At 50.9% G+C, this 22676-nt stretch overlaps 2 protein-coding genes across 8 annotated transcripts in view; both read right to left on the bottom strand.

The window, feature by feature from the left end:
• Positions 1 to 2758: 2758 nt before the first annotated feature.
• On the bottom strand, positions 2759 to 9469 carry AAR2 (AAR2 splicing factor). Of its 2 annotated transcripts, XM_082065633.1 has the most exons (4): positions 8640 to 9469; positions 6940 to 7169; positions 3778 to 3955; positions 2759 to 2935 (listed from the first exon to the last, which is right to left on the bottom strand). In XM_082065633.1, the coding sequence occupies exons 1-3, from the start codon at positions 9394 to 9396 to the stop codon at positions 3788 to 3790; spliced, it is 1155 nt and encodes a 384-aa protein (XP_081921759.1). In that variant the 5' UTR covers positions 9397 to 9469; the 3' UTR covers positions 2759 to 2935; positions 3778 to 3787. The 2 variants fall into 2 exon arrangements, with proteins under 2 accessions (XP_081921759.1, XP_081921758.1); XM_082065632.1 differs by having other exon boundaries at positions 2759 to 3955.
• Positions 9470 to 11818: 2349 nt separating this feature from the next.
• The window catches only part of EPB41L1 (erythrocyte membrane protein band 4.1 like 1), a 71097-nt gene continuing 60239 nt past the window's right edge, over positions 11819 to 22676 (bottom strand). For 4 of the 6 annotated variants that reach the window (XM_082065760.1, XM_082065758.1, XM_082065763.1 and 1 more), the window contains 8 exons: positions 21395 to 21793; positions 19857 to 19967; positions 19375 to 19455; positions 19130 to 19192; positions 18109 to 18204; positions 17047 to 17127; positions 15969 to 16085; positions 11819 to 14856 (listed from right to left, as the gene is read on the bottom strand). In XM_082065760.1, coding sequence (XP_081921886.1) covers positions 14848 to 14856; positions 15969 to 16085; positions 17047 to 17127; positions 18109 to 18204; positions 19130 to 19192; positions 19375 to 19455; positions 19857 to 19967; positions 21395 to 21793 — 957 coding nt within the window. In that variant the 3' untranslated portion in view covers positions 11819 to 14847. The remainder of the gene's footprint in view (positions 14857 to 15968; positions 16086 to 17046; positions 17128 to 18108; positions 18205 to 19129; positions 19193 to 19374; positions 19456 to 19856; positions 19968 to 21394; positions 21794 to 22676) is intronic. The other 2 variants (XM_082065761.1, XM_082065762.1) reach the window with 2 other exon arrangements.

A 22676-nucleotide genomic window follows, 5' to 3' on the forward strand; every position in this document is an offset into this window, starting at 1 on the left:
CAAGCAACCAGGTTAAGATAAGTTCCTGACACACAGCCCGGAATTCCAGCAGGCCTGGCCACTCACCTGTTCGAACAGAACAATACAGCTAACAGAATATAATACAATTTGATTAATACAGTTTGATTAAACTTATTCTGCAATAGTACAATACTAAAAAAAAAAACCAACACCAAAAAGCCTAATAAAACAGGAAAAGACTTGAACTGAAACAAGATGCACACAGAAAGGCTAGGGTTACCATAAGAAAATAATGAGCAAATAATCAAAAATTAAACTTACCGTTAAGCAGTAAAAGTGAAAGCACCAAGGTGGTTCAAATAATAAGTAACCCTCAGTTCACTTCAGATTTAAAATCACAGCACTAACAAGCTACACAGCGTCACTGATCACTTTCTATGGCTTCCTCACCTGCTCCCATCTGTCTTTAGTTTGCATTTAGAGGGCAAGAACATCTCTGCGTGTCTGGGTGGCATCTAACAGTGTACAAAGTTGGTGCTGTTCAAGCCCTGCAAGCACTGCTGTCACAGGAGCTACAGCATTGCCGAGAGAGCTGGCACATAAAACCAATCTGAGCCGCGGAACTACACTCTGGCTGCTCAGTGACACGAAGTCATCAGCAGCAATTGACCTGAAAAAAAGACAGAAGTTGTCTGTCTACCTTTTGGCAGCTGGGGAGGAGGTGATGGGAATCGCAAAGGAAGCTGCACGAACTGGCAGATCAAGACGTGCCATTTCTCTCCCCAATAAATAAAAGGATGTACTACAACACTGGGATAAGAAGGCAGCTTTCTACAGCCTCAGGCAGCACATTCCACATCTTTAAATTTGCAGGGTTGATGAAACAAAAAGCAACTCTTTGGTGTGGTGCAGGACAACACAGAGGCCACATACAGGATAAATATCACAGTCTCCAAACTCTGGCTTGGCTAACATTATGGAGCCTATAGGAAAGTGAAAAAACCAACTAAAGGAATAGCAGCTCTCATGTTTGAATACACTGACACTGGGCTTTGCAATGAACAAACAGTGTGCTGCGCATCTGCAGGTGCATCCAGTGGTCGGCTCGCGCCACTGCTGATCCCCAAGCGATCCCCTCCCCGGCGCTGGGCAGGGCCCGCGCTCCAACACAGCCTGCAGTGAAAGCAGTGGGAGCATTTCGCAGCACAGGAATGATGCCAATTTGCCTCACTTGCACAACTCTGGCATCTGGACAACTCTCCACATAAGCAGGAGGCCAATGTATCTCACGCTTCAGCGCCACTTCACAGCGCAGCAAAAGCTGCTTGTCCTGACCTTAATTCACTGCTGAATCAGTGTTGCAAACACATCACATATTACGCTTCATTAGCTTGCAGTAATGCGTATTTACACGCACGCAATCTCTCTTTTGCTTTCAGATCATCATATCCATCTTAGCTGGAAGTAAGGGTAGTGTCATCATAGCCATAGCTGGCCTAAGGCTATATAAGGACAAGAAAATATTCCTTCCGTTACACGTTACCGCTTTCCTTTCACACCCTCCCTCCTGATGACTTCAGCGGCAATAACAGCACTCTTCTCTCTCCCAGAATTTATAAGCCCTCTCTTGCAAACATCCGACATATATTGCTTCATATGTGACAGGCTCGCTTTTCCCCCAAAGTGCGCAACTGATTCACATAACGGAGTTGAATTCTGCACACCTCAACTTGTATTTAGCTAAAAGTTCGCTGCTTTTGTTTCACATCTAACAAAGGCACCGTGTCCCCAAAGGCCTTTTTCTTTCCTACCCGTTTTGTGGGTCTGATAAGAGACATTATCTCTCTCTGTTATAACCTCACAAAAAGAAAAAAAGCACAATCGAAGTACAATTATATTCTCTTTTCTCAGTTGCTAAAAGTGTAGCCCATCATGGGAACCTGACTCTTATGCACTTCAGAAGTTAATTTTCAGTTATTGTTTTTGAATTTAACAAAGAGACATTCAAATCAACCTATTCATCAAACAAGTGGGAGCATTGCCAGGCCAGCCCGCACGGCACCAACGCTGCCAGGCCAGCCTGCTCTGCAGCCACGCAGCGCTCGTCCCTCTTCCAGACACGCGGCTCCCCAGGCTCCATGCCACCTTCGCTACTTAAATCAGTGGCTGGTGTTCTGCTCCAAAGCAACAGAACCAGTCATCAGGTTGGCGTAAAGAGCCAACAGACTGAAAAGGCGTCTCTCATCAAAGCTGGGACCGTTCATCAGAAGTGACGTGTCCAATCGGCAACTGCAAAGACAGCACTGCCTGGGGGTGCAAACAAAGAGCAAGAGGACAAGAGGAGAGCAGTCAAAGTACAGTACAAAACATCTCACGGGTGTTAAGGACAAGAAAGCACAGAACAAAACACTTGCCACATTGGAGTAACCTCCCAAAAGGGCCTGTAGTCAATACAGTGTATTCAAAATGGACAAACCGAGACACCAGAGCAAGCGAGTGCAGAGCCCTTGAGGAAAGGGAGGAAACAGCACCGAGCTGCAGACAAGGGCTTCTGACAGCCAGTTCCCATGGCAAGTTCCTGATTATCTGGAAACACCTCGGCACGTACCTCCTTCCCAGAACATGCTGCACTTTGTGCCATGCCATGTATCATTTTACTGTGAGTTGTCCTTGGATGTCACAGATAACCTTGTGATGTTACTTCTGGGGATACTGGACATCCCGATGAGAAAGAGAGGCCAGCGTCACTGTGCTATCAGCTTTGGCTAAATAACTAAAAAAACTATTCATACAGATGTTTTCTGTTGGAAAGGCTCTCTTGAGATTTATTTTGAACTATACAAGTCTAACAAACAGTGTTAACTTGTTGGACATGTATACAGACAAATTCCTGAAGCAGCCGAACAGTAGCGAGTGGTCAGACTAAGTCCCTGTACAGCTCCGAACAAGCACCACAAGTTTTCTTACAGCCGACCTGCGGGAAATGGAGAGAAAGAACTGAAAATACATAAGATTTCAAATTATAACAAAGCAGATGATCCAGTTCATGTGGAGTCTGATCTTCTATCTCTATCAAGACAGCATCTTTTTCAAGACCTGGGTGACCACTGTCCGATAACTCTATTTCTTGTTACCAAGCTGTAAAACTTCCTTTTGCATCAGGCTAAACAGAGTGTCAGCAGTAAATACAAAAGGCTTTAACAGAATGGGAGGAATAAGATACCTCAGTATTAGGGGTATGAAATGGGAGGAATTTTGCTGTGGCTTTGAGTCCTCCTCCACAACAGATCACTGCAATAAATCAGAGTAAGCAGCATAACTATCCAATACAGTTTTGAAAGAGTTGTGGTTACATCCCTTGCATTTCGCAAGCCTTGGAAGAGCAGAAAGGCTCAGCTCACAGCCTGGGGTCAGGCTGCCAAAGGTGCAATGACCAGTCACGTGGGCTCACATTCCTTGCTCACAGGGTATCAAACCGGAGCAGCAAAGGCTTCAAGTGTAAAGCCACAGACACTCTCCAAACAGGGTGTCACTTCCAGCCCAGGAGGACGGAAGGGATCAGGGATCTAGAGGTCAGCTGAGTACAGAATGACGAGAACCTGCAGAACAGCTGGGGAAAAAAACAAGGTGTCCAAAGTAGCCGTGTGACAATGCTCAAACTCCTCCAGTAATTCTGGTTTCCTCAAAAAGTTAGGAATCCTCCTCAGTTTTCCACATCTGCTTCTACAGCAGCACGAGGAGTCAGCTTCACAAACAGACTCTAGGAAGCTGGCAAGGTTAGGGATGATGTGGAGAGTTATTTTAAAAAGCTGTTACTTTGTTTTGTTCAGTCCACCTGCACGCCCTCGGGAAGTTCCACCACTACAGGAGCGCAGTCATCAGGCTCTGCCTCAAAGTCCCATTTAAATTTCTTCGTTAGGTGAGCCTTGAATTTTTCAGCCTTTTTCCTTAGGGCCCCATCAACAGCAGCGCTGCATGTGTAGGAAAAAAACACCTAGAAGAACAGAGTAGAGGTCAGTGAGAACCCAGCCACGGCCCAAGCTCTGCATCTCTTTCCTGTAAGGATGTCATCAACAGGCTGCGTCAGGAAAAGTTTCAGGTTAGGCCACTAGTAAGAGATCTACCACCCTGAAAAACAACTCCGGCTTTGGAGCTACCTAAACAAAGCCTTCCCTCCTCCTCCCATCCCAGAGTCAAGACAGACACCCTGCCCTCACACCACCCAGTCAGCGGTAGAAATATCTGCACTATGGTAATAACGTTGTTTCAAGCAGGAGTGTACATGTAATTCAATATGTACTATGGAATTTGAACTACTCTTAAGTGTAAGCAAAGAAAAATATCTGAGCAGAAGGAAAAAACAAAGAGGACTATCAGTTTTCATCTGCAACACAGCCAATTCCGCAGCATGTGTCAAAAACGCCAACAGGTAATTATACCCATTGTTTTAATGGTTGGATGGACCAGGATATTCCCCAAACTATTTTTGTAATACGGTATCATCAACACCTTAGGATATAGAGGAAACTTAATAAAATGACCTTGAAGGTAAGTGAAGAATGGGAGCTCTCTGGAGAAAGTCCAGTTATCCCCAGCACAGCCATTCCCTTGAACACAGGGCACTGAAATCTGGACTGACCTCTAAGGCAGTTCCTCCATCATCCAAACACGCACAGATCTACTATCTTTTCACAAATTCACAGCTTCTGTTAGCATTGTGAGACCTAAAGCACCTGTGTATGATTAAACGGGGCATTTAGCCTTAGAACCCATCTCTCATCAGCCTGCTTCTGCTCCTCTGCTGAACTCGCGATCCAGAATTCACTTTCACAGGAAAAAAACTTTTACTTCAAAGCCAAAGAAAAAGAAAAATAATTGCAGGATAAAAATAAAGGAAAAGGCATCTGGGGAAAAAGCAGGTTGTTGTTTGGGAGAGACCTACTGACAGCCAGATAAAACACTGACAATGAGCAGCAGAGTTCATTGCCTTGTTTATGATCATTTGTCTTTCCCTTGTTCATTCTACCGTGAAACTGCCTCTTTGTAACAGAACTCCCTTACACAGCAAGGCTACTATGAAGAACAAAAAGATCAAGAGATTATACTTCCCACTCTTCCTCAACGAATTGCACATTAATTTAGTTATTTCATCTTTTTTTTTTTTTTTTTAAACACTGTTAGGGCTGCATATTCAGCAGAGGTTATGCTGTAATTGTCTTGCCTTAGATCAAACTCCAGAAATAAAGTTGCTGTATTGAAAGCTGAGCTCACCCAGATCATACGCCCCCCACGCTGTTTTGCACTTCTGCTGCTGCGCCTGCCCCCGTGCAGTTCAGACCGCTCACCGATGGCTGTGCGCACAGCCTGACTGGGGCGGCGAGCCCCTCAGGTTCCCTGGCACTATTGGAGCACATCAGGGAAATCCCACAGGAGCACAGAAACACAGAACTTCTAGCAAGGAAAGGCTCCGTTCAACCGTAAGGCAAATTTGTTCTTTGTTACTAGGAATGTGGTGGCTCCTGCTGGGGCTTAACAGTGATCACTGAAGCCAGCACAGCCACCTGAAGGCATCAGCTTCCACTGCTTAAGTGGAAAAACACAACCTGATGAAATTCAAGGGCGTACAAGACTCAGGTATCAAAAAAGGAAATATAAGCAGCAAGACAGGTGCTTCCAAAACGCTCCTCAGATGGAAAGAATGGCATTCTTTGTACTGCTGTAAACTGACAGTTCAAAGTGTCGCTGGGAGTGTGCTGCAAAGAGGCAGGTTTTCCACCCTGTAATGGGACGGAAAAAAACACCAACAAAAAGAAAATAAAAATATCAAGACTTGTATGAATCCAAATTCAAAAAAATTGAAGAAAGTGACTTGATTAAAGCAATTAAAGCTATACCCAGCAAATTAAAAACAAACACCTTCCCTCTCACCAAATCTGCAGCAAGAACTTGTAACTCCAAGTACAGAAATGAAAGTACTCCCTGAGACAGGCGAAGGCATTAGTGACGTGCAGCAAGCAACTGCTGGGACTAAGTTTCCATTGCTGAGTTTCACCAGTGTATCTAGTGTGTGTTTTTTTGTTCTTTTTCTTAATTTTAAAGCAAGTTTTGATTGGGCTGTTTGCTGAGCTGTTAGCATGGTTACAATCAGCAGCAGTAACTGGTATTACTAGTGCTGAATTGCAGGTGTGCCCACGACAGTCTCAGCAGCAGCAGTGTTTTCTGCATTTTGGACTAACCATAAATGCCCTCTGACTAAGAACTTGATTACAGAAAATCTTCAGCTTTGCTTAAGGCTAACAGGAATGAAGAAGTTTCTTAAATGCTATCAATGTCCTAAGCTCAATAAGTTTTCACTGCAACTTCTCTGCAGTCTTTTATGCCAAAGTTTTGTGTTGTGGTTTTAAGAATTAATGGAATTTGGGAAAAAATAACCTGACAGACATCATCTCGCACTTGCTCAGCCTCTCTCATAGCTGTTCAGCTTAATGTAGTCAAAAGCCTTAACAATTTTTAGAAAAAGTACGCTGGTACAGTCCAGCCACATTAGATGCGCCACTCCAGAACTCCAGAAGCATGCCAAGGTAGCAGGCTGCTGTCAGCACTGTTTGCAAGGAAAGCATAAGAAAAAAGACAGCGTCCCCACCCTGTGTTGCAGCCATCTTCATTAGCCTTTCCCTTCGTCACCTCGCTTTGCTGGCCTCTCTGCACGTGGCCTAACTCAATTTTATACTGCATTAAACTCTTCTAGGCACAGCTTGAGCAGATCTAACTCTGCGATGACAAGCAAATGGCATTTCTTTGTAAATAATACAGGGAAAAAGTTTAAGAAAATATGTGTGGGCTTAGATAGGCTCACTATCTCCCATGCAGCTTAACAGTAGCTTAATTCCTTTTGCAGCTTCTCCCCAAATTTGCTCTGATGTCCTGTATGCCCTCTCCTCCTGCTCCCATTTTTTCAAGAGATAGCCACAAACGTACCTGTAAGGTGCTGGTTAAAAAGTTATCCTGGGAAATAATGTCCACAAAAAAATCAGCTGGGATTTCACTGAGCTGGTGATACAGCACAGAAATGAGATTGATGTAAAGGTCTTGATACTTCCCTATGGCATCTTCAGATCGGCACAGGATGTTTAAGAGTCTTTTCCAGTGTTCAAATGCATCATACACGTTCCCGATCAGGAAGCAGATGAAAGCGAACTGCAACTCAGCTGTGTGTATTCAGCACAGGAAAACAAAATGAAACACATATAAGACTAAAAACATATCCAAGGTACATGCCCTTTCAAAAACTCTGTAAATGATCGCATAAAACTCTGGGTTTGCCTTTTGCATAAGCAATCTGCCCTCCAGCGATTCTACTAATAGCAATCAATACTCCAAACACTATTTACTAATGTTCTGCTCTTCAGCTGGAGGAAAAGCAAAGACTAATCCAGGCAGGGCCACCTGTAATGGTAATTTTCATCTTTGGAGAGTGACTTCACTGGCAATCAGAGTACACAGCCACCTAAGGACTTCCCGTGTCATCTGTGTTCTCAAAATGACACTCAAAGAAGTAAGTCAGACGTCGCTGTTATTCTGCAAACACTCACTCCACCTGTGCATGGGTTTCCAAAGCCACACAGGAGTGCAAATGCTGCTGCCCTTCAACACAGAGGCTGTGGGAACACTGGGAGAGGTGAGCAGCACATTAACAGATGATTCTTCCTCGTCAAATTAAGAGCCAGGGATCATCTCACTGGATGTTGAGCATCAGCTATTTTGCCAGAATGATGGCATCATCATTTCTTAAAGTAATTTGGTTTTTGTATATCCTAGAGTTGTCTTTGATAATTTTGATAAAGAATAAATTATATAATATTAATATACAAAAAGAAAAAAAAAAGGAAGACAGGAAAACCAAAGGCTTATTCCAAACCTCAGTAGCCTTGAGGCTCCAGCTCAGCTGGGTTCCCAAGCCCTCCATCCTGCCATGAAACAAAACCACACTTCAGGACTGCCACAAATTTTATATTCATTCATATTGGAGGTTGTCAACAAAGGCTGGCAAGTACTAAAAGACCCTGTGACGGGGAGCCACAGCCCTTGCCATGGATGGCAAACCCCAAGCGCTGCCCAGAGCGGGGCTGCCACCGCTCCAGCCAGGGAGGGGACTGGCTCCCACCTCGGGAACCGATTGCAGCGAGATCTGATACCACCTCATCACCAAAATGGGATCAACAATCTGAAAATTAAAATGCTCAGCCCCACTCAATGCTTCTAGGCCTCCATAGCCTCTGTTCTCAGATGTTCACTTAACAAGCAGATTGCCAGCTTGGTGCCAGATGACAGGCCCGATTTGCACGAGATGCTGTTCGTGGCAACATGCGATTGCTGCTTTTGACTTGATTTGAGGCAATCTGGGCTCTGAGTGCAGAACTCAGGAGTGAGAGGGGCAAACGTGGCAGCTTCGGACACCGAGCATCTCATCCTCACACCAGTGCAACTGAAACAGGCCCAAGAGCTGCTAAAAACTCCACTAACTCCTGTCCTGCGATTAAGAGAGATGCTCCAGGGTGCCGGGGAACAGGGCCCACAGAACAGGTGCAGGTTTCATCCCCAGGCTCTCGTTTTGCAGAGAAATGACTTCATTCTCCCCAAGCACCCCAGGACTCTACCGGGCAACAAACGGGACTCACCGAGCAGATCCAGAGGCTGGCTGGCATATCGCTGCTGAATCACCTTCTCCAGCGCGTAGCTGAGGTCCATGCTGTGCCTGGTTATCTCCTCCGGGGTAGCACCGTCGGGGAACATCTGCGTGGGCAGCTCCGTGAACCTGATCTGGGTGCCGGCCCTGGGCTCCATGCGGGGCAGCCGCGCCAGCCCCTCGGCGTAGCTGCGGCACTCGGCGCCCAGGGCCCCGCGCTGCTCCGCCCGGTCGCTGCTCAGCCGCCCCGCCGCCACCGGCAGCACCTCCGAGAAGGCGCAGATCTGCCCGCTCTCCGGCTGCAGCTGCTCTATCACCGCTTCGCTGATGAAGCTGGTGAGGGAGACCCACTTCTTCAGGGTCTCGTAGGGGTAGGGCCCGAGGAACCGGTCCATCTCCTGCAGGTTCTCCCGGAGGGCCTCGGCCTCCCCCGGGGCCGGCGGCGCCAGCCCCAGCGCCTCGCTGGCGGCGTCCCAGCGCAGCAGCCGCAGCTCCCGCCGCCGCAGGCTGAGGAACCGCCCGGAGCGCGGGCCCGTCTCCCGGCGGCCGCCGCCCGCCCGCCCCGCGCTGCAGTGCACGAAGTGCACGCCCGGCGGGATCATCTTGACGCCGCGGAACCGGGGCCCCACGGCCCAGCTGCTGTAGTCGATGCCGAACTCGGTGCCCTCGGGCACACCCAGCACCACGACCGCGGCGCCCTCGAGGAAGAGCTGCCGGGCCAGCTCGGGCTCCAGCCGCGGGCCCGCCATGGCACGGCCGCCGCCGGGCCCTCCTCCCCGCCCGGAACCGCCGCCGAGCCCGCCCGGTCCGCCCCGAAAAGGGCCCGTGTGGCACCGCCGCTCCGGGCACGGCGGTTCCGGGCGCGGCCGCATCCCGCCCGCGGCCGATCCGGGGACCGCCGGCACTGACAGCCCGGGGTGGGTGTCCCGGCCCTCACTGCAGGCCAGCGGGCTGGGGTCCCTCACCCGAGACCCCAAACCCGGCGGCTGTTCCCCTTCGGCCTCCTGGGCCCTCCATGGCTGGCGGCTGCTCCTCTCTGACCCAGCGTCTCTCAAAGACGGTCTCTCCCTCAGCCTGGGCCCCCAGCCCTCCCAGCTGGGCATGGAGAGCCCGGCAGCAGGACAGACGGACTGAGAGCCCCAGAGCGCGACAGACGCACAGGGACCCTCACAGCGAGACAGACGTACAGGGACCCTCACAGCCAGACAGACACACAGGGACCCTCACAGCCAGACAGACGCACAGGGACCCTCACAGCGATACAGAAGTACAGGGACCCTCACAGCCAGACAGACGTACAGGGACCCTCACAGCGAGACAGACACACAGGAACCCTCACAGCCAGACAGACGCACAGGGACCCTCACAGCCAGACAGACACACAGGAACCCTCACAGCCAGACAGACGCACAGGGACCCTCACAGCGAGACAGACGTACAGGGACCCTCACAGCGAGACAGACGTACAGGGACCCTCACAGCCAGACAGACGCACAGGAACCCTCACAGCCAGACAGACGCACAGGGACCCTCACAGCCAGACAGGCGTACAGGGATCCTCACAGCCAGACAGACACACAGGAACCCTCACAGCCAGACAGACGCACAGGGACCCTCACAGCCAGACAGACGCACAGGGACCCTCACAGCCAGACAGACACACAGGAACCCTCACAGCGAGACAGACACACAGGGACCCTCACAGCGAGACAGACGTACAGGGACCCTCACAGCGAGACAGACACACAGGGATCCTCACAGCCAGACAGACGCACAGGGATCCTCACAGCCAGACAGACACACAGGAACCCTCACAGCGAGACAGACGCACAGGGACCCTCACAGCCAGACAGACGTACAGGGACCCTCACAGCGAGACAGACGCACAGGGACCCTCACAGCCAGACAGACGCACAGGGACCCTCACAGCCAGACAGACGCACAGGGACCCTCACAGCGAGACAGACGCACAGGGATCCTCACAGCCAGACAGACGCACAGGGACCCTCACAGCCAGACAGACGGACAGGGCCCTGCGGTGGGAGCTGCCATCACAGCACCACGTCCTCCCTTCTGTGAAAAATGCAGCTGTGATTCGTGCTAAGATGTTTAATGTTTACAGGTATAACCAAATGAGGCACGGACTCTGAACATGGAAAAGGGAAAGGTGGTTAAGTTCTATGTAAAAAGTTATGAAACTTGTTTAGGAAGTTATATTGATACAGGGAACTAACATTTTAAGGGTTAAGCAACTATATAATAAGGGCCTACTAACAAGCTAACATTTTAAACCACATTATTAGTATCTAGTTTAGAGCTGTATGTAACTAATTGTGCTAAAAAAAAGCAGGACTTCATTAAATGCCGAGATAAGAAGTTTTACAGCACCAGCTGCAACCTTGAGGAGACAAGACAGCCAAGAGTTGCAGCAAAAAGGGGGCGCCAGTCTGGTTTCAGTCGGTTTGGTAGCTTGGGTTCCAGCCAGTTCCTCCTAATGAGCCAAAGGTAAAAAGTCCACTGTGACGAAGCTGAAGGAGCTTCATCCAAAGACCCCTAAAGACCCTCCTCAAATTCACCAAGTGACACTGCGCAGGCGAACAGGGGAGGGGCAAGGAGGGGAATATGTAAATGGTTATCCGAGACTCATTTTAATAAAAAGCGGGAAAGGTCATGAATATGTATAGCCGTTTCTGGGGTCATTATGAATATGTAATACCATACTGTATTTAAGCACACTTCTTATTGTTAAAAGTGTGCGTGTTGGGCGGAGCGAATCCCCCGCGCACCCAGCGCTGTTTTGCTTATGCTCTAATGAACACATGTTTAAAGAATATAATTAAGGAATTGGTTTAAACGTTGTTTATCCATAGAAAAAGCGTAAGTTATTTATTTCACTTCCAGGAGGACAAAGTCAGGGTCCTCGGGGCAGCTGCTGCCTCCTGCGTTCCGAGCATCCTCACAACCACCTTGGCTGGCCCACGCGGCCATACGAGGGTTGGCCGCTGCTGCACGAAGCCGGTCCCAGCTCCAACAGCCGCGACACCCGACCCGGCAGCACCTCCGCTTTGGGCGGAGCAGAATCCAGTATTTCCATGTGCAGAGACCCTGGTTGCAAGGTCCCCCCTTCACTTCTCCGTCCTCTTGGTAGGAAAGAGTCCACTGAGGCCGCAAGCTGATTTAGCATCAAACACATTTATTTCACTTTTATTGACTACAAGAACAGTGAGCACACACGCATACACCACCGAGCACTGAAAAAGAGTATGACCAAAGGGGGGAGAGGGAGAACAAGGGAAAAGGAGAGTTAGCGAAGGAACAACAGAGCATTGCAGTTGGTTGGTAAGGTGCTTCTCAAATAAAAATAAATATTATTATTATTTTTATTGTTACTCATGCGATCGCAGGCCAGGTTTGGAATGAATTTGTGGGATTGGGTAAAAACAGGCACTCATGTCTCCCGCCCCTTTCAACAGAAAGGCCCCTGGAAGAAAACAAGTAGTAATCAGCTATCTGAAACAGAGCGAGGTGATGGGCAGGCTGGGGCTGCTGAGCCCACGGGAGCCTTGGTTGCTGCTGAGCAGCAGAAACCCACACCTCGCCAGGCAAAAAAGGAGTGAGCTTTTTTCTTTACTTTTTTTTTCTTCTTTTTTTTTAATAGTTTTTAAACACTGCCACCCATTAAACACGCTGCAGAAGCCAGATGAGTGAGCCAGATCTGCTCACTCCAAACATAACTCATCTCAGTCCAAGCACACATCAAGTCTAACTCTGTAAGGCCACTAATTTTAACAGTAACCTTTGATTTCATAACTGTACACAATGTCAAAAGCAAGTATCTGGTTTCACAGTAGCCTCTGGTGGGTTGTAAAGATGTCAAAGCCAGGTGGGCTCATCTGAATACGCAGTGGCTGATGAACAGCAGTGCCACCTGCAGATCACAAGTCCTCTGCCCCCCCGACCCCGCCACACTCTTAAAATGCCACTGCTGATTGCAGCTGGCTTGGGTCTATTGAAAAAAAGAGAGAAAAGTAGCCTCGTTACAACTGGCTTAATTCTTTTTTCAGTTGGGAGTCTGGTCTCTAAAGGAACCTGAAGGTGCTGGGGAGACCCTCACAACTTGGCAGCACTGGCACCAGCCAGCAGCTCTGTCCACTTCCCAAGCAGCCTGTGCTTGTGTCTTTCACGCTTTCAGGAGAAACCTCTCTGCCAGAAAGAACAGACTTCACAGGGACATAATAGCAAGCAACTGGTGAACCGCAGCTGCCAGGGAGCAGGCTCTCTCCTAGGACAGCAGAGGCGGCGAGCAGGGTCTGCCCAGAACACCCTTGCAGCACAGGCTCTCCTGCTCACTGTCATCTTCTGAGTCACTGCAGGACCTGGCAAAATGCATCCATTTCTGGGCACAGTTTGTGTGAGGGGTGGGAGACTAAAGGCAAAATGGTGCAGAATCATGGGCCCTTCTGTTTCTGCAGAGCTAGAGATGATTCCAAGAAGGAAACTTGTTTACTTTCCTTTTCAATTTTGGTTCCAAGTCTACCCTAACTGCCTGGTTCACAGTGTACAAGGCCCTGGTCTTGGCCCATGATCCCCTTCCAAAGGCAGCTGTAGAGGAAGCCTGTGGCTAATGGCTGAGCTGGGATGAGCTGGGGGAAGGCAGCTCCACGGACATCTCCTCGACACCCACCTTCTTAGGCAGAGGGCCTGGGCTCTCTCATCCAGCCGGGGACACTCTGCAGGGATGGAGACAGCACAGTCTCTCCACCGTCCATCCCCAGGCAGGTCCTGAAGGAACTGCCATCACCCTGCCACCACTGTCACCAGCCCACAGCGCCTTGGGCAGCCCTTGCCATCACACCCTGGGCTGCAGGGCAGGCAGGGCAGAAACAACCCCTCTGCCTTTGACCCTACTACAAAGCTCAAGTATCTTCATTACTGGGATCCAGAAACAAAGCAAAACCACCCCAACCACTGGCACGGCTCAGTGGGCTGAAGAGGAGCAATGAACGCAGTCCTGTTGCTGCTGCCTTGCTCCCAGATGACTCCCATGTCAGCTGCTGGAGCAACAGCCCCAACCTCCTTCCCTGCCCCTCCAAGTCACCACTGGCCCTCCAAATACAACCCCCATACACTGCAGATCAGCCGGCGAGACATCTCCCATCTCGCGCCCTCTCCCTTCCCCTCCCAAACAACGGTGGCTGAAACCCTCCCCATTCTCCTCTTGCAGGACTGAGAGTCCCACGTGTGATCTAAGAGTCTCAAAATACACCAACCACAGTCAATCAAAGAGTTAATAATTTAAAAATGTCATCTTCATATTTACCAGCACTGTTGAATTATTTCAGTATATTGTTCCCTCCCTCCCCCCTTGTTATATATAATAATATACATAACTTAAATGCACATCCATATGAAACCCCTACAGGCTGCTTTTTTATAAATGAGAAACCATATACATATCGTTTGTTTTATCTGAAATGAAATCCATTCTTAAATACCTTCAGAGAACAAGAGGTTGGACAAATGCACAGAGAAGAAGATAGGGAACAGACAGGGAAGAGTTAACAAAACCCCAAAAGATGCAAAAGAACCAGCATGGAATGAGAAAGGCAAAATGACACTTGTGAATCGGAAAATAACTCTAAGGTAATATAGTCAATATTTTTGTCTCTTCTTTCCAGAAGTGGGGAATGGTTTTGCTTCTGCTTGTGGTTTTTTATTTCAGTTTGCTTATTTCTTGCTTTGTTGCAAAGCAGTTTTCCTTTCCATTCAGTGTGCAACAAATGAACTCACGATTGTGTATGCTTTAATGTAACATGCAAGATGGTGGCTTATTGTATTACTAACAATATTATTGTTATTATGACTTTTTAAAATCTTATTTTATCACCAATCCAGTAAATTCTTCAATTTAACTGCAGAGGGTTGGCTTTGTATGTTGGTGGTGTTGTTTGCTATTCATTTCCAGCATATAGCAGCAGTGCAAGGATGCATTTTGTTTCCTGTTTTTTTTTTATATATATATATATGTATGTATATATATATATAATATATCTGCTATTCCTTTTTTTTAAAAAATTTGTCTCTTGCCATGAACATTGCAGCCAGGATGTCTATGTCTTGCTGACAAATCCAGCATGAAGGCTCCTTCTCCGCTGTTCTCCAGGTGTGAACGCAGATGCTGACTTCCATGAACATGTTGGTCAAGATTCCTGTACAAGGCAGATAGAAATGACCAGTCATGGGGGATTGATTTCTTTGGCTACAAAAGGGCTCCTCTTTGTATGATGGCACTGCGCAGTAAATTTGCAAACACTTGGGGCCACAGTTTGCACTTAATTATCAGGACCTTGGTTATTAGCAGAACTCTTAATTTACTGGGCTGGTGTTGGTGTATGGGGGAGACACCAGTGAGTCACTGCTCCCTCACTTTAATACATTCAGTGAAAATGGGGTGGCTCCCGAAGTGATGCAGAAGTGTCTGGGCTTGCTTGTTTGTACTGTGCCATAGGAGGTCAGACTAAGCAGATGCAAGAGCCTCCTCTGACCTTCCGAGTGGCCTCTCGAAATGCACCTGCAGCCTGGTTGGTGCCAGAGTTCCTCATACCTTTTTCAGCAGTGCAGCTGCATTTAGAAGCTCCTGCTCTCCTCTCCACTGTGCTCCTGCCCCCCAGCTGCCCTGCACGGAGCTCTGGTGGGCTGTGCCACCACGGCAGAGCTGCAGCAACCCCGCTGATGGGGGAGCAATGGGCTCAGAGCAGGGCAGGATTCCTCAAGCCAGCTTCGCCCTGAGGAAAAATGTCTGGGGCTGGGACTGCTTTGGGGCATCTGCAGGGGGGCGCAAACTTTGTGTGCTGCTGCCTGCACCTGCACGTGTGTAAAAAGCCAACCTGGGGATCTGACTGGAACTAAAGAAACCTCTTGTTTTGCAGACACTGTTCTGATACTTTGGACTAGCTCTGCAGAACCTGTAGCCACGTTTCTCAGCCCATCCACAAAACTGGTATCACCTCCTTCCCTCCCTGCCCCAGGGGGGAAGCAGGTCCTTTCTTCTTTACGTGCAAATGACTCTGACCCCTCTGCCAAGCAGGACAACAAGGTGACATCTGCAGGTGGCATGGCACTGGCTTTCTAACCAGAACCAGGTGGGCATGCCCAGAGCCACCATCACATGAGAACGGCTGGCCAAGACCTGCCGCTCAGTGCTGAGGAGCAGCAACACCTACCAGCACCTGCAGCTGCTGGGGACCAGAGACACTTCCCCAGCTACATCCACCCCCTCACACAGCAGGTATAAATCACACCTGGTACCTTCTCCACCTACCTGAGGTTTCTTGTCCCTTTCCTCTGGAGAAGGTTCTGTTTCTCTGTATACCACAGCTTTGGTTACCAGCATGTCAGGATGCTGTAGTTTTGCCTCTTTGATTGCTAAAGCCAGTGCCTAGAAACCAGAAGGATGAAAGCATTTATCATCGCTTCCCTGAAATCTGGTACATTGCTCTCAGCCAGGCAGAGCCAGTGGAGAGAAAGCAGCTGAAGATGAGTGGTATTTCAGGAGGAAACGGATACAGAGGTTCAAGCTGAACCTGCAGGAGCCTGGCAGAAGAGGCTGGAGCCCACCACTGATCCAGGTTCTGTACACCATTGGGACATCTCATACACTGCCTTTCTCCTGCTGTTTTTCTTTTCCATAGAGACGCGCTATGTCCCAGGTTCCCTACTGAAACCCAAGCAAAGGAACAGCAGCAATTATACCTGCAGCAAAACCCTAGAAAAGTCTACAATAATAATCTAATTAAATTTGTTATTCTAATTCTAAAAATATATAAAAATTATTTTACAGCCTTTTAAATGCTTTAGTTCTTTATTTTTTCTTCTTAAGCAACAAATCCCAAATGGTTAGGTCACAGGAAAGTGACTTGGTAGCCCTAGAGACTTGTGTCAATCTGCTATTTCATCGAAAATTTGTCACTTTCTGTTCCTCTGTCATGGAGGCAGATACAAAACACCATCACTTGGAGTGAGTTAACCTGTAGTGAGACTGTGCTGGAAAGAGAGAAAGAACCTGCATCGCTTTGGAGTATTTCAACAGAAAAAGGGCAATTGGAAACCTGTTTTAAGAAAATAAAAAGGTAACACCACCACTGGACTCTGTGCTGAGGTTTCACCTTTGCCACTGTTCCAGTGCCGCAGCGGGCGCTGAGGGGAGCTGGGCTGGGGCTTCACGCGGGTGCCACTGCACCCCACGGGGACCTGCGCTGCAGACACAGCTCGTAGGTTTGGGAACTTGGGGTCAGTTTTTGGAGTGAAGGGGCAAACAGGTATGAGCCAGACCCAGCAGCATGCAGTGCTGTAGCTGGCGGCAGCCAGAGCTGGGCAAAGCCAGGGCCTCCTGCTCCTACCTGGTCCTGGTCCACATCTTCATCTCCCGTGATAATGATGCGCTTCTCTATTCGGGTCTCAGAAAAACCTCCTTTCACAGTCTGTAGAACAAGAAGGAAAGCACTCACCCACAGCTGTCCGACAAGCAGCTCCCAGCAGATGTAGCTCTGCCCATGGGAGCATCACCTTAGGAACTCCCCCTGTAATTTAGTGTATCATCTCCCATTACCCTTGACTCAGTGCATGGTTAGAACTGGCAAGACACAGCTGGCCACAGGTGGGGAGGAAAGGAAAAAGGCTGAGTGGCAGGTACTCAGCACCCCTCCTTCTTGTTCAGGTCCCTCACTGGGCTTCTGCTTTCATTTATGTGCACTTAATTTGGGAATTAAATGGGTGAGAGGTCCTCTAATGCATCCTTGTCTTCTTCATTTCCTACCATCACTCCTCCTTGCCTGGACCACTCCAGCTCTAATAAACCAAATACACCCCACGCTTACACGGCTCCCACAGCTGACGCAAGGGGAGATGCATGATGCCATGGGCTTCTTGGGCCGGGGGACCTGGGGTCTGGCTCTTTGGTACCTCTGGGAACACTCAGCCCAGCTGCACGAGCAGGAACTCACAGGCACATTGCTGGCAGCCTAATTCGGAGTCCCTTCCACCCTGCAGTTGGCTTCAGGAGGCCAGTGACACTGCATGCCGCTCCTCCCTCTCACCCCACTGACTCCCTGCCCTCCCAATGAGGAGAGGTGGGCACAGGAGAGGTGCGAACACTCGCAGTCTCCGTGGGTGGTACACAGGTGACAAACACCCGATGCCTGGCTGTCCTTGCCTGCAGCCCCCCATGGTCACACCTGGCTGGGTGGGACAGGCAGCACAGCAGAGCTGAGCCAGGCATGGGGTGCTCAGAGCAAGGCACGGGGTGTTGTGCTGACTTGCCATCCCTGACAGGACAGCATACACTTTTTAAGCTTGTAAGGAGGAGAGGAGCTGTACCAACCACAATATAAATCCACCCATCCTCAAATTCCGGTGGCTTGCATCAGGAACCCCCCGGCTGTCCCCTTTGGAAATGCTCTTACCTTGGTAACATGGGTAGTGGTGGAAGTGGAGAGGGTTTCTGCAGTGGCACTGAATATGCTGGTGAGCACATCCTTCCCAGCAGAGCTGCTGGTGATCTACCAGATAGAGAGCAGCAGCATCAGTGGGGCCACCACAGAGGAGTCCCCAGTGCTGGCTCCAGAAGAGCTGGGACCTCCCACGGGGGGCACCTACTCAGCCAAGCACAGGAGGGGAGAGAGTGGCAAGGGAAAAAAGAGACACTGCACTGTGCTTCCACCTGGACCAAGGTTTTTTTGAGAAGCCAGGGAGGTTTTCACAGCTACCCCAAGTCCAGAGCTGCAAGAAAGGGCATCTGCAGTGGGGAGAAGATTCCATGGCTGTGTTTTGCTCTTCCCACCCCCCCTGAGGGGCCACCCTAAGTGCAGAGTTCTCAGGCCACCTCTAGTTCTGTCCATCCTGCTCTGCAGGGTGAGGGCTGGGCAGGCTGCGCTGGTGGCCCAGCCACAGAGTGCTGGGTATGTTCTCTGAGCTGTGCAAAGTGACGAGCCTGGGGCAGCACGTGGCGTTTGGCCAGGCTTGACTCCATTGAAATGAGGCAATTGAGTAAGACATCACTCTATTCAGGAAGACCTGCTGCTGAGGGTTGCTGATGGCCATCACCTCCACTGGAAGTCTGGAGACTTTGTGTGTGACCTTGTGTGGCCAGGCAGGACACCCAGGCCTGAAGATATCTCAGCCTGCTAGGAGACTTCACCAGGAACTAGGCTATTTTTTTAGGAATTCTCCTCCTCCAGCTCAAGGCATTTGTCTGGCACAAGAGAAAGGCCACAGGAGAAAGGCCATGGGCAGTGGGGCCTCTGCCACCCTGTTCCCCAACCTTCTGAGCATCCTTCTGTTCTTCCCAGTACCAACACATCAGCCCAGGGTGTCAGTGCTGGGAACACAGGAGGGGGCTCTGTGCGACCAACCCCAGCCCCACAGCGCTGCCTCCCCCTCTCCCCACCACTTGGCCTGGCTGGTGGTGCCACGTCCCCCCCTCACCGGTGAGAGGGAGCGAAGGTCCGTCACGGGAACAGCCCCTTTCCCGGCCTTGGTGCTGTGATCCTGAAAGAAGAGCAGACGGGCATGTTGGCTCTGACACAACACGGTGGCAAACACAGCAGGTTGCCCTCCACAGACACCCCTGGTGAGGCAGGGTCCCCCCCTGCCACAGCACACCCTCTCTGGAGCAGAGGGACTGCAGGGGACAGCGGTTCCCCACCTCTCGAGGGGCCAGCCCTACTTACTGAGGCCAGCAGTGCTGTCTCTGCGGTGCCAGCGTGAGCAGTGGCTGCGGTGTCCCTGCTGCCTGGGGTGCCTCCTTCCACCTGCCAGGGCAAAGGGACCTGGTGAGCCTGGAGGTGACAGGGAGGGGGTGACACTCGCAGGGACAGCGTGGCTGTCCTTGCTGTCAGAGGAAGCTGGGGACGGCCATGAAGCCACAGACACACGTGACGCAGCATGTGTGGTGGCTGTCACCCTATGGAGATATCCCATGTGCCAGCGTTGCCCAGCACATGGCAGATGGGGCCAGGGATGCACACGGAATAGCTCTGGGTGGGCTTTGATGTTCTGGGGACTCCAGCAAAACAAGGGTGAGCAGAGGCCCCTGACTGCCCTGCTCAGCCACCTGCCCTCCCAGCGCTGCTGCCTGGGGACAGCTTCTGCTGGACAGGGGCTCAGCAGGGCCTGGGGAGCAGGGCCACAGGAGGGTGGAACACCACGTCACCTGGCCTGCGTCTGTGGTGCTGACCCGGTGGGGAGCAGAGCCGTCTGCTTCAGGCTTCTTCATGCCTGGCCCCAGGCCAACGGTGACAGCATCCGTTTTCGGGGCTGATGACTGCAGAAGAAACACGGCAAGTCAGGCGCTGGGGCACGATGCCAACAGCCTTGAGTGCTCCTTGTGCACCAGCCTCCGTGCGCAGAGCATCCCCACCCCACTCCTCTGCCAGTGCCACACACACAGGACGTCCTGCGGGCGTCACACTGAGCCCTACGTGGGCAAAGAGCAGAGGCCAGGCTGCTGCCCCGGGAGGATGGCCACCATGCAAAATGCCCTGTGTGACTGACACACGCCAAATCAGACGCGATGCTCTGTCCCCGGGGTTTTCAGGGATTTTTTTTTATAGATTTATAGACATCATGGGTTAGGTCAAACTCGTATTCATAAGGTGGCTGAGAACCACCAAATCCATTTCTCTCACTCCCTGAAGCAGGTTTATGACCTGCACCAGCTCCTGATGGCTGTGGTTACACCCGAGGTGTCAGAACCTTGAGGGGATGGCGACAGGTATCCAGCACTCCCCTGATACAGGGAACTGGAGCTGCCAAGGGCTCCTGCACAGGGGTTGCTTGTCCAGTGTTCAGCATTCCTGAGCCAACAGTCTCCCCTGCCCGGCGCCAGCCATGGGGCACCGTGGAGATGATCACCCCTGCCCACGGCACCGCTGTGACGCTGGAGCTCATGGTGTCAGACGTTCCACACAAGCGTTTCCAGGCTGGGTCAGAGAAAGATCCCTCTAATTCCGCAGCTTTTTCCTGGCTCCAGGTCTGGACTCACCCTGGCAGCTCCAGGCAGCACTGGGCACTTACCTGCCAGGGCTGGAGTGCTGCCCCGGTGCTGATGGGGCAGGAGGTGGCCCTGGCCCAGCACAGACGCAAGGCTACATTTTGTCCAAGCTGGGGCTGGCTCTACCGTCCTCTCCCTGTGGCATATGCTCAATTCCACCGGCATGCTGCATGCATTTTTCTTAGCCTTGTTATAATCACTCCCAGCATAGCAGTGACCCTCCACGAGCTTTGCAGTGGCTCCCACAAGCTACTCTGCAAATCCCTCCCAGCCCTGGCATGACCAGAGAGGTTAGTTGGCAGCACATTCCTCGTCATTACACAAACTGGTCACTGACTTCATGCAAAACACAAGGACAGAGCTGCTGGTTAGTGACACGTGCCCTTCCCAGCTGCTGACATGCTGTAGTGGTGTGAGGGGCAGGGTAGGCAGCCAAACGCAAGGGATTAAGGTGTGACAATGACTTCTCCTGGCTAGCAGATGCACGAAACACGTGACAGAGCCATGCAACAGGTGACAGGGTGCACCGCGGGAAAACTGCTACAGTGGACAAGAACCTGGGCATGTTTGAAAGCTAGCATGTTCTTCCAAACCAACATGGGAGCGCACACCAACAAGGCAATACTGGGCAGCAGGACAAGGGACACGGAAGCGTGATGGCACTGAGACAGTCTTGGTGGAAAGGCGCCCCTGTGTACCTCTAGCTGGGAGGCATCCGGGCTGGGCTGGGAGACCTTCTCCCTGCCTTTGACATCCTCTTCCAGTCCAGGAACTACTTTGTCAGTGTGCTGGAAGGGAACCAGGGCCTCGTCTTCCATTTCACTCTTGTCCTTGTCCAGCTCGGGCAGGCTCCGGGAGATGTCCTCAAAGGCTGTGCCATGGAAGTCACCGATCACTGTGAAATCCACCTCTGCTTCCAGGCTGGAGGTCGAACTGACCGTGATGCTGGAGCACTTGCGCTCGATGGCCAGGTGGTTGTCCTTCAGAAAGACTGAGTCCTTCTCTTGGTCCTGCTCCTCGTCGCCGGTGTCGCTCTCGGGAGCCCTGTGCCGAGGTGGCTTAGCTCTCTCCTCGGCGCCCTCCCTCAAGCCCGCTCTCTGAATGAGACACAATGGCGGAGAGAGACGGAGACAGTGAGCGCCACGTGGTGCGGCCGCGCTGGCGGTGCCGACGGGGGGAGGGCGGGAAGAGGAGGAGGAGGAAGAACGCTACAGCCAGCATCACAGAGTCGAGTCAAACATAGCTCAAGCATGGAGACTGAAACCTTTCTGACAGCAGCGACTTTGCAGGAGTGAGGTGGGGGGAGAAGGGTTATTCAATCTGATTTTGCCAAAAGTCTTTCGGTAATTAATCATCTCAAGAAAGGGTCACTCACACAGAAAAGCTTGGCCAGCTTGGGAACACGTCAGTGCACCCAGTGGAAGCAGATGTATGCAAAACATGTCTGTTAAGACATTCAGAAACAGCTCAGACACCAGTGCTATGGTATGTCAGTAAGGCTGGGCACTCAAAAACAAACAAACAAAGAGAAAGAAAGAGAGAAGAGTTTGAAAGAAAAGGGTCCCATCAGCCACGCGTGGTGAAGGAGAAGCAAAGGACTGTGCCAATTCCACTGAGCATCTGCGTGGGCCCTGCAGAGCATCTCCCCGCCAGGGCCGCCCACCAGCCTGCACGCCGGGGCAGCCGCCTGTGCCGGGGTGGAGCTGCCCCCCAACACAACACTCCCATCCAGAGGCCTCACACAGCTGGGGGTGAGTCTTAGGGGTGACCCCATTGAGCGTTTGATCAGTGTAATTGACAGCACCGTCAGAGCCAAGGGATGACCTCCCTCTGTTAGCCCTTCTCCAGACACAGACATACCTCTCAACTCCACCATCAGAGGGTACATTTCCCCTCGATACGTTTTGCCGTGAAGCCATGGGAAATCTAAACCCATGCTGGACTTTGCATCTCGCTCTAGGCAGTTCTCCCTCCCTAAGC

The sequence above is a fragment of the Streptopelia decaocto genome (genome assembly GCF_964273445.1).
Source record: "Streptopelia decaocto genome assembly, chromosome: 14".
Classification (NCBI taxonomy): Eukaryota; Metazoa; Chordata; class Aves; order Columbiformes; family Columbidae; genus Streptopelia; species Streptopelia decaocto.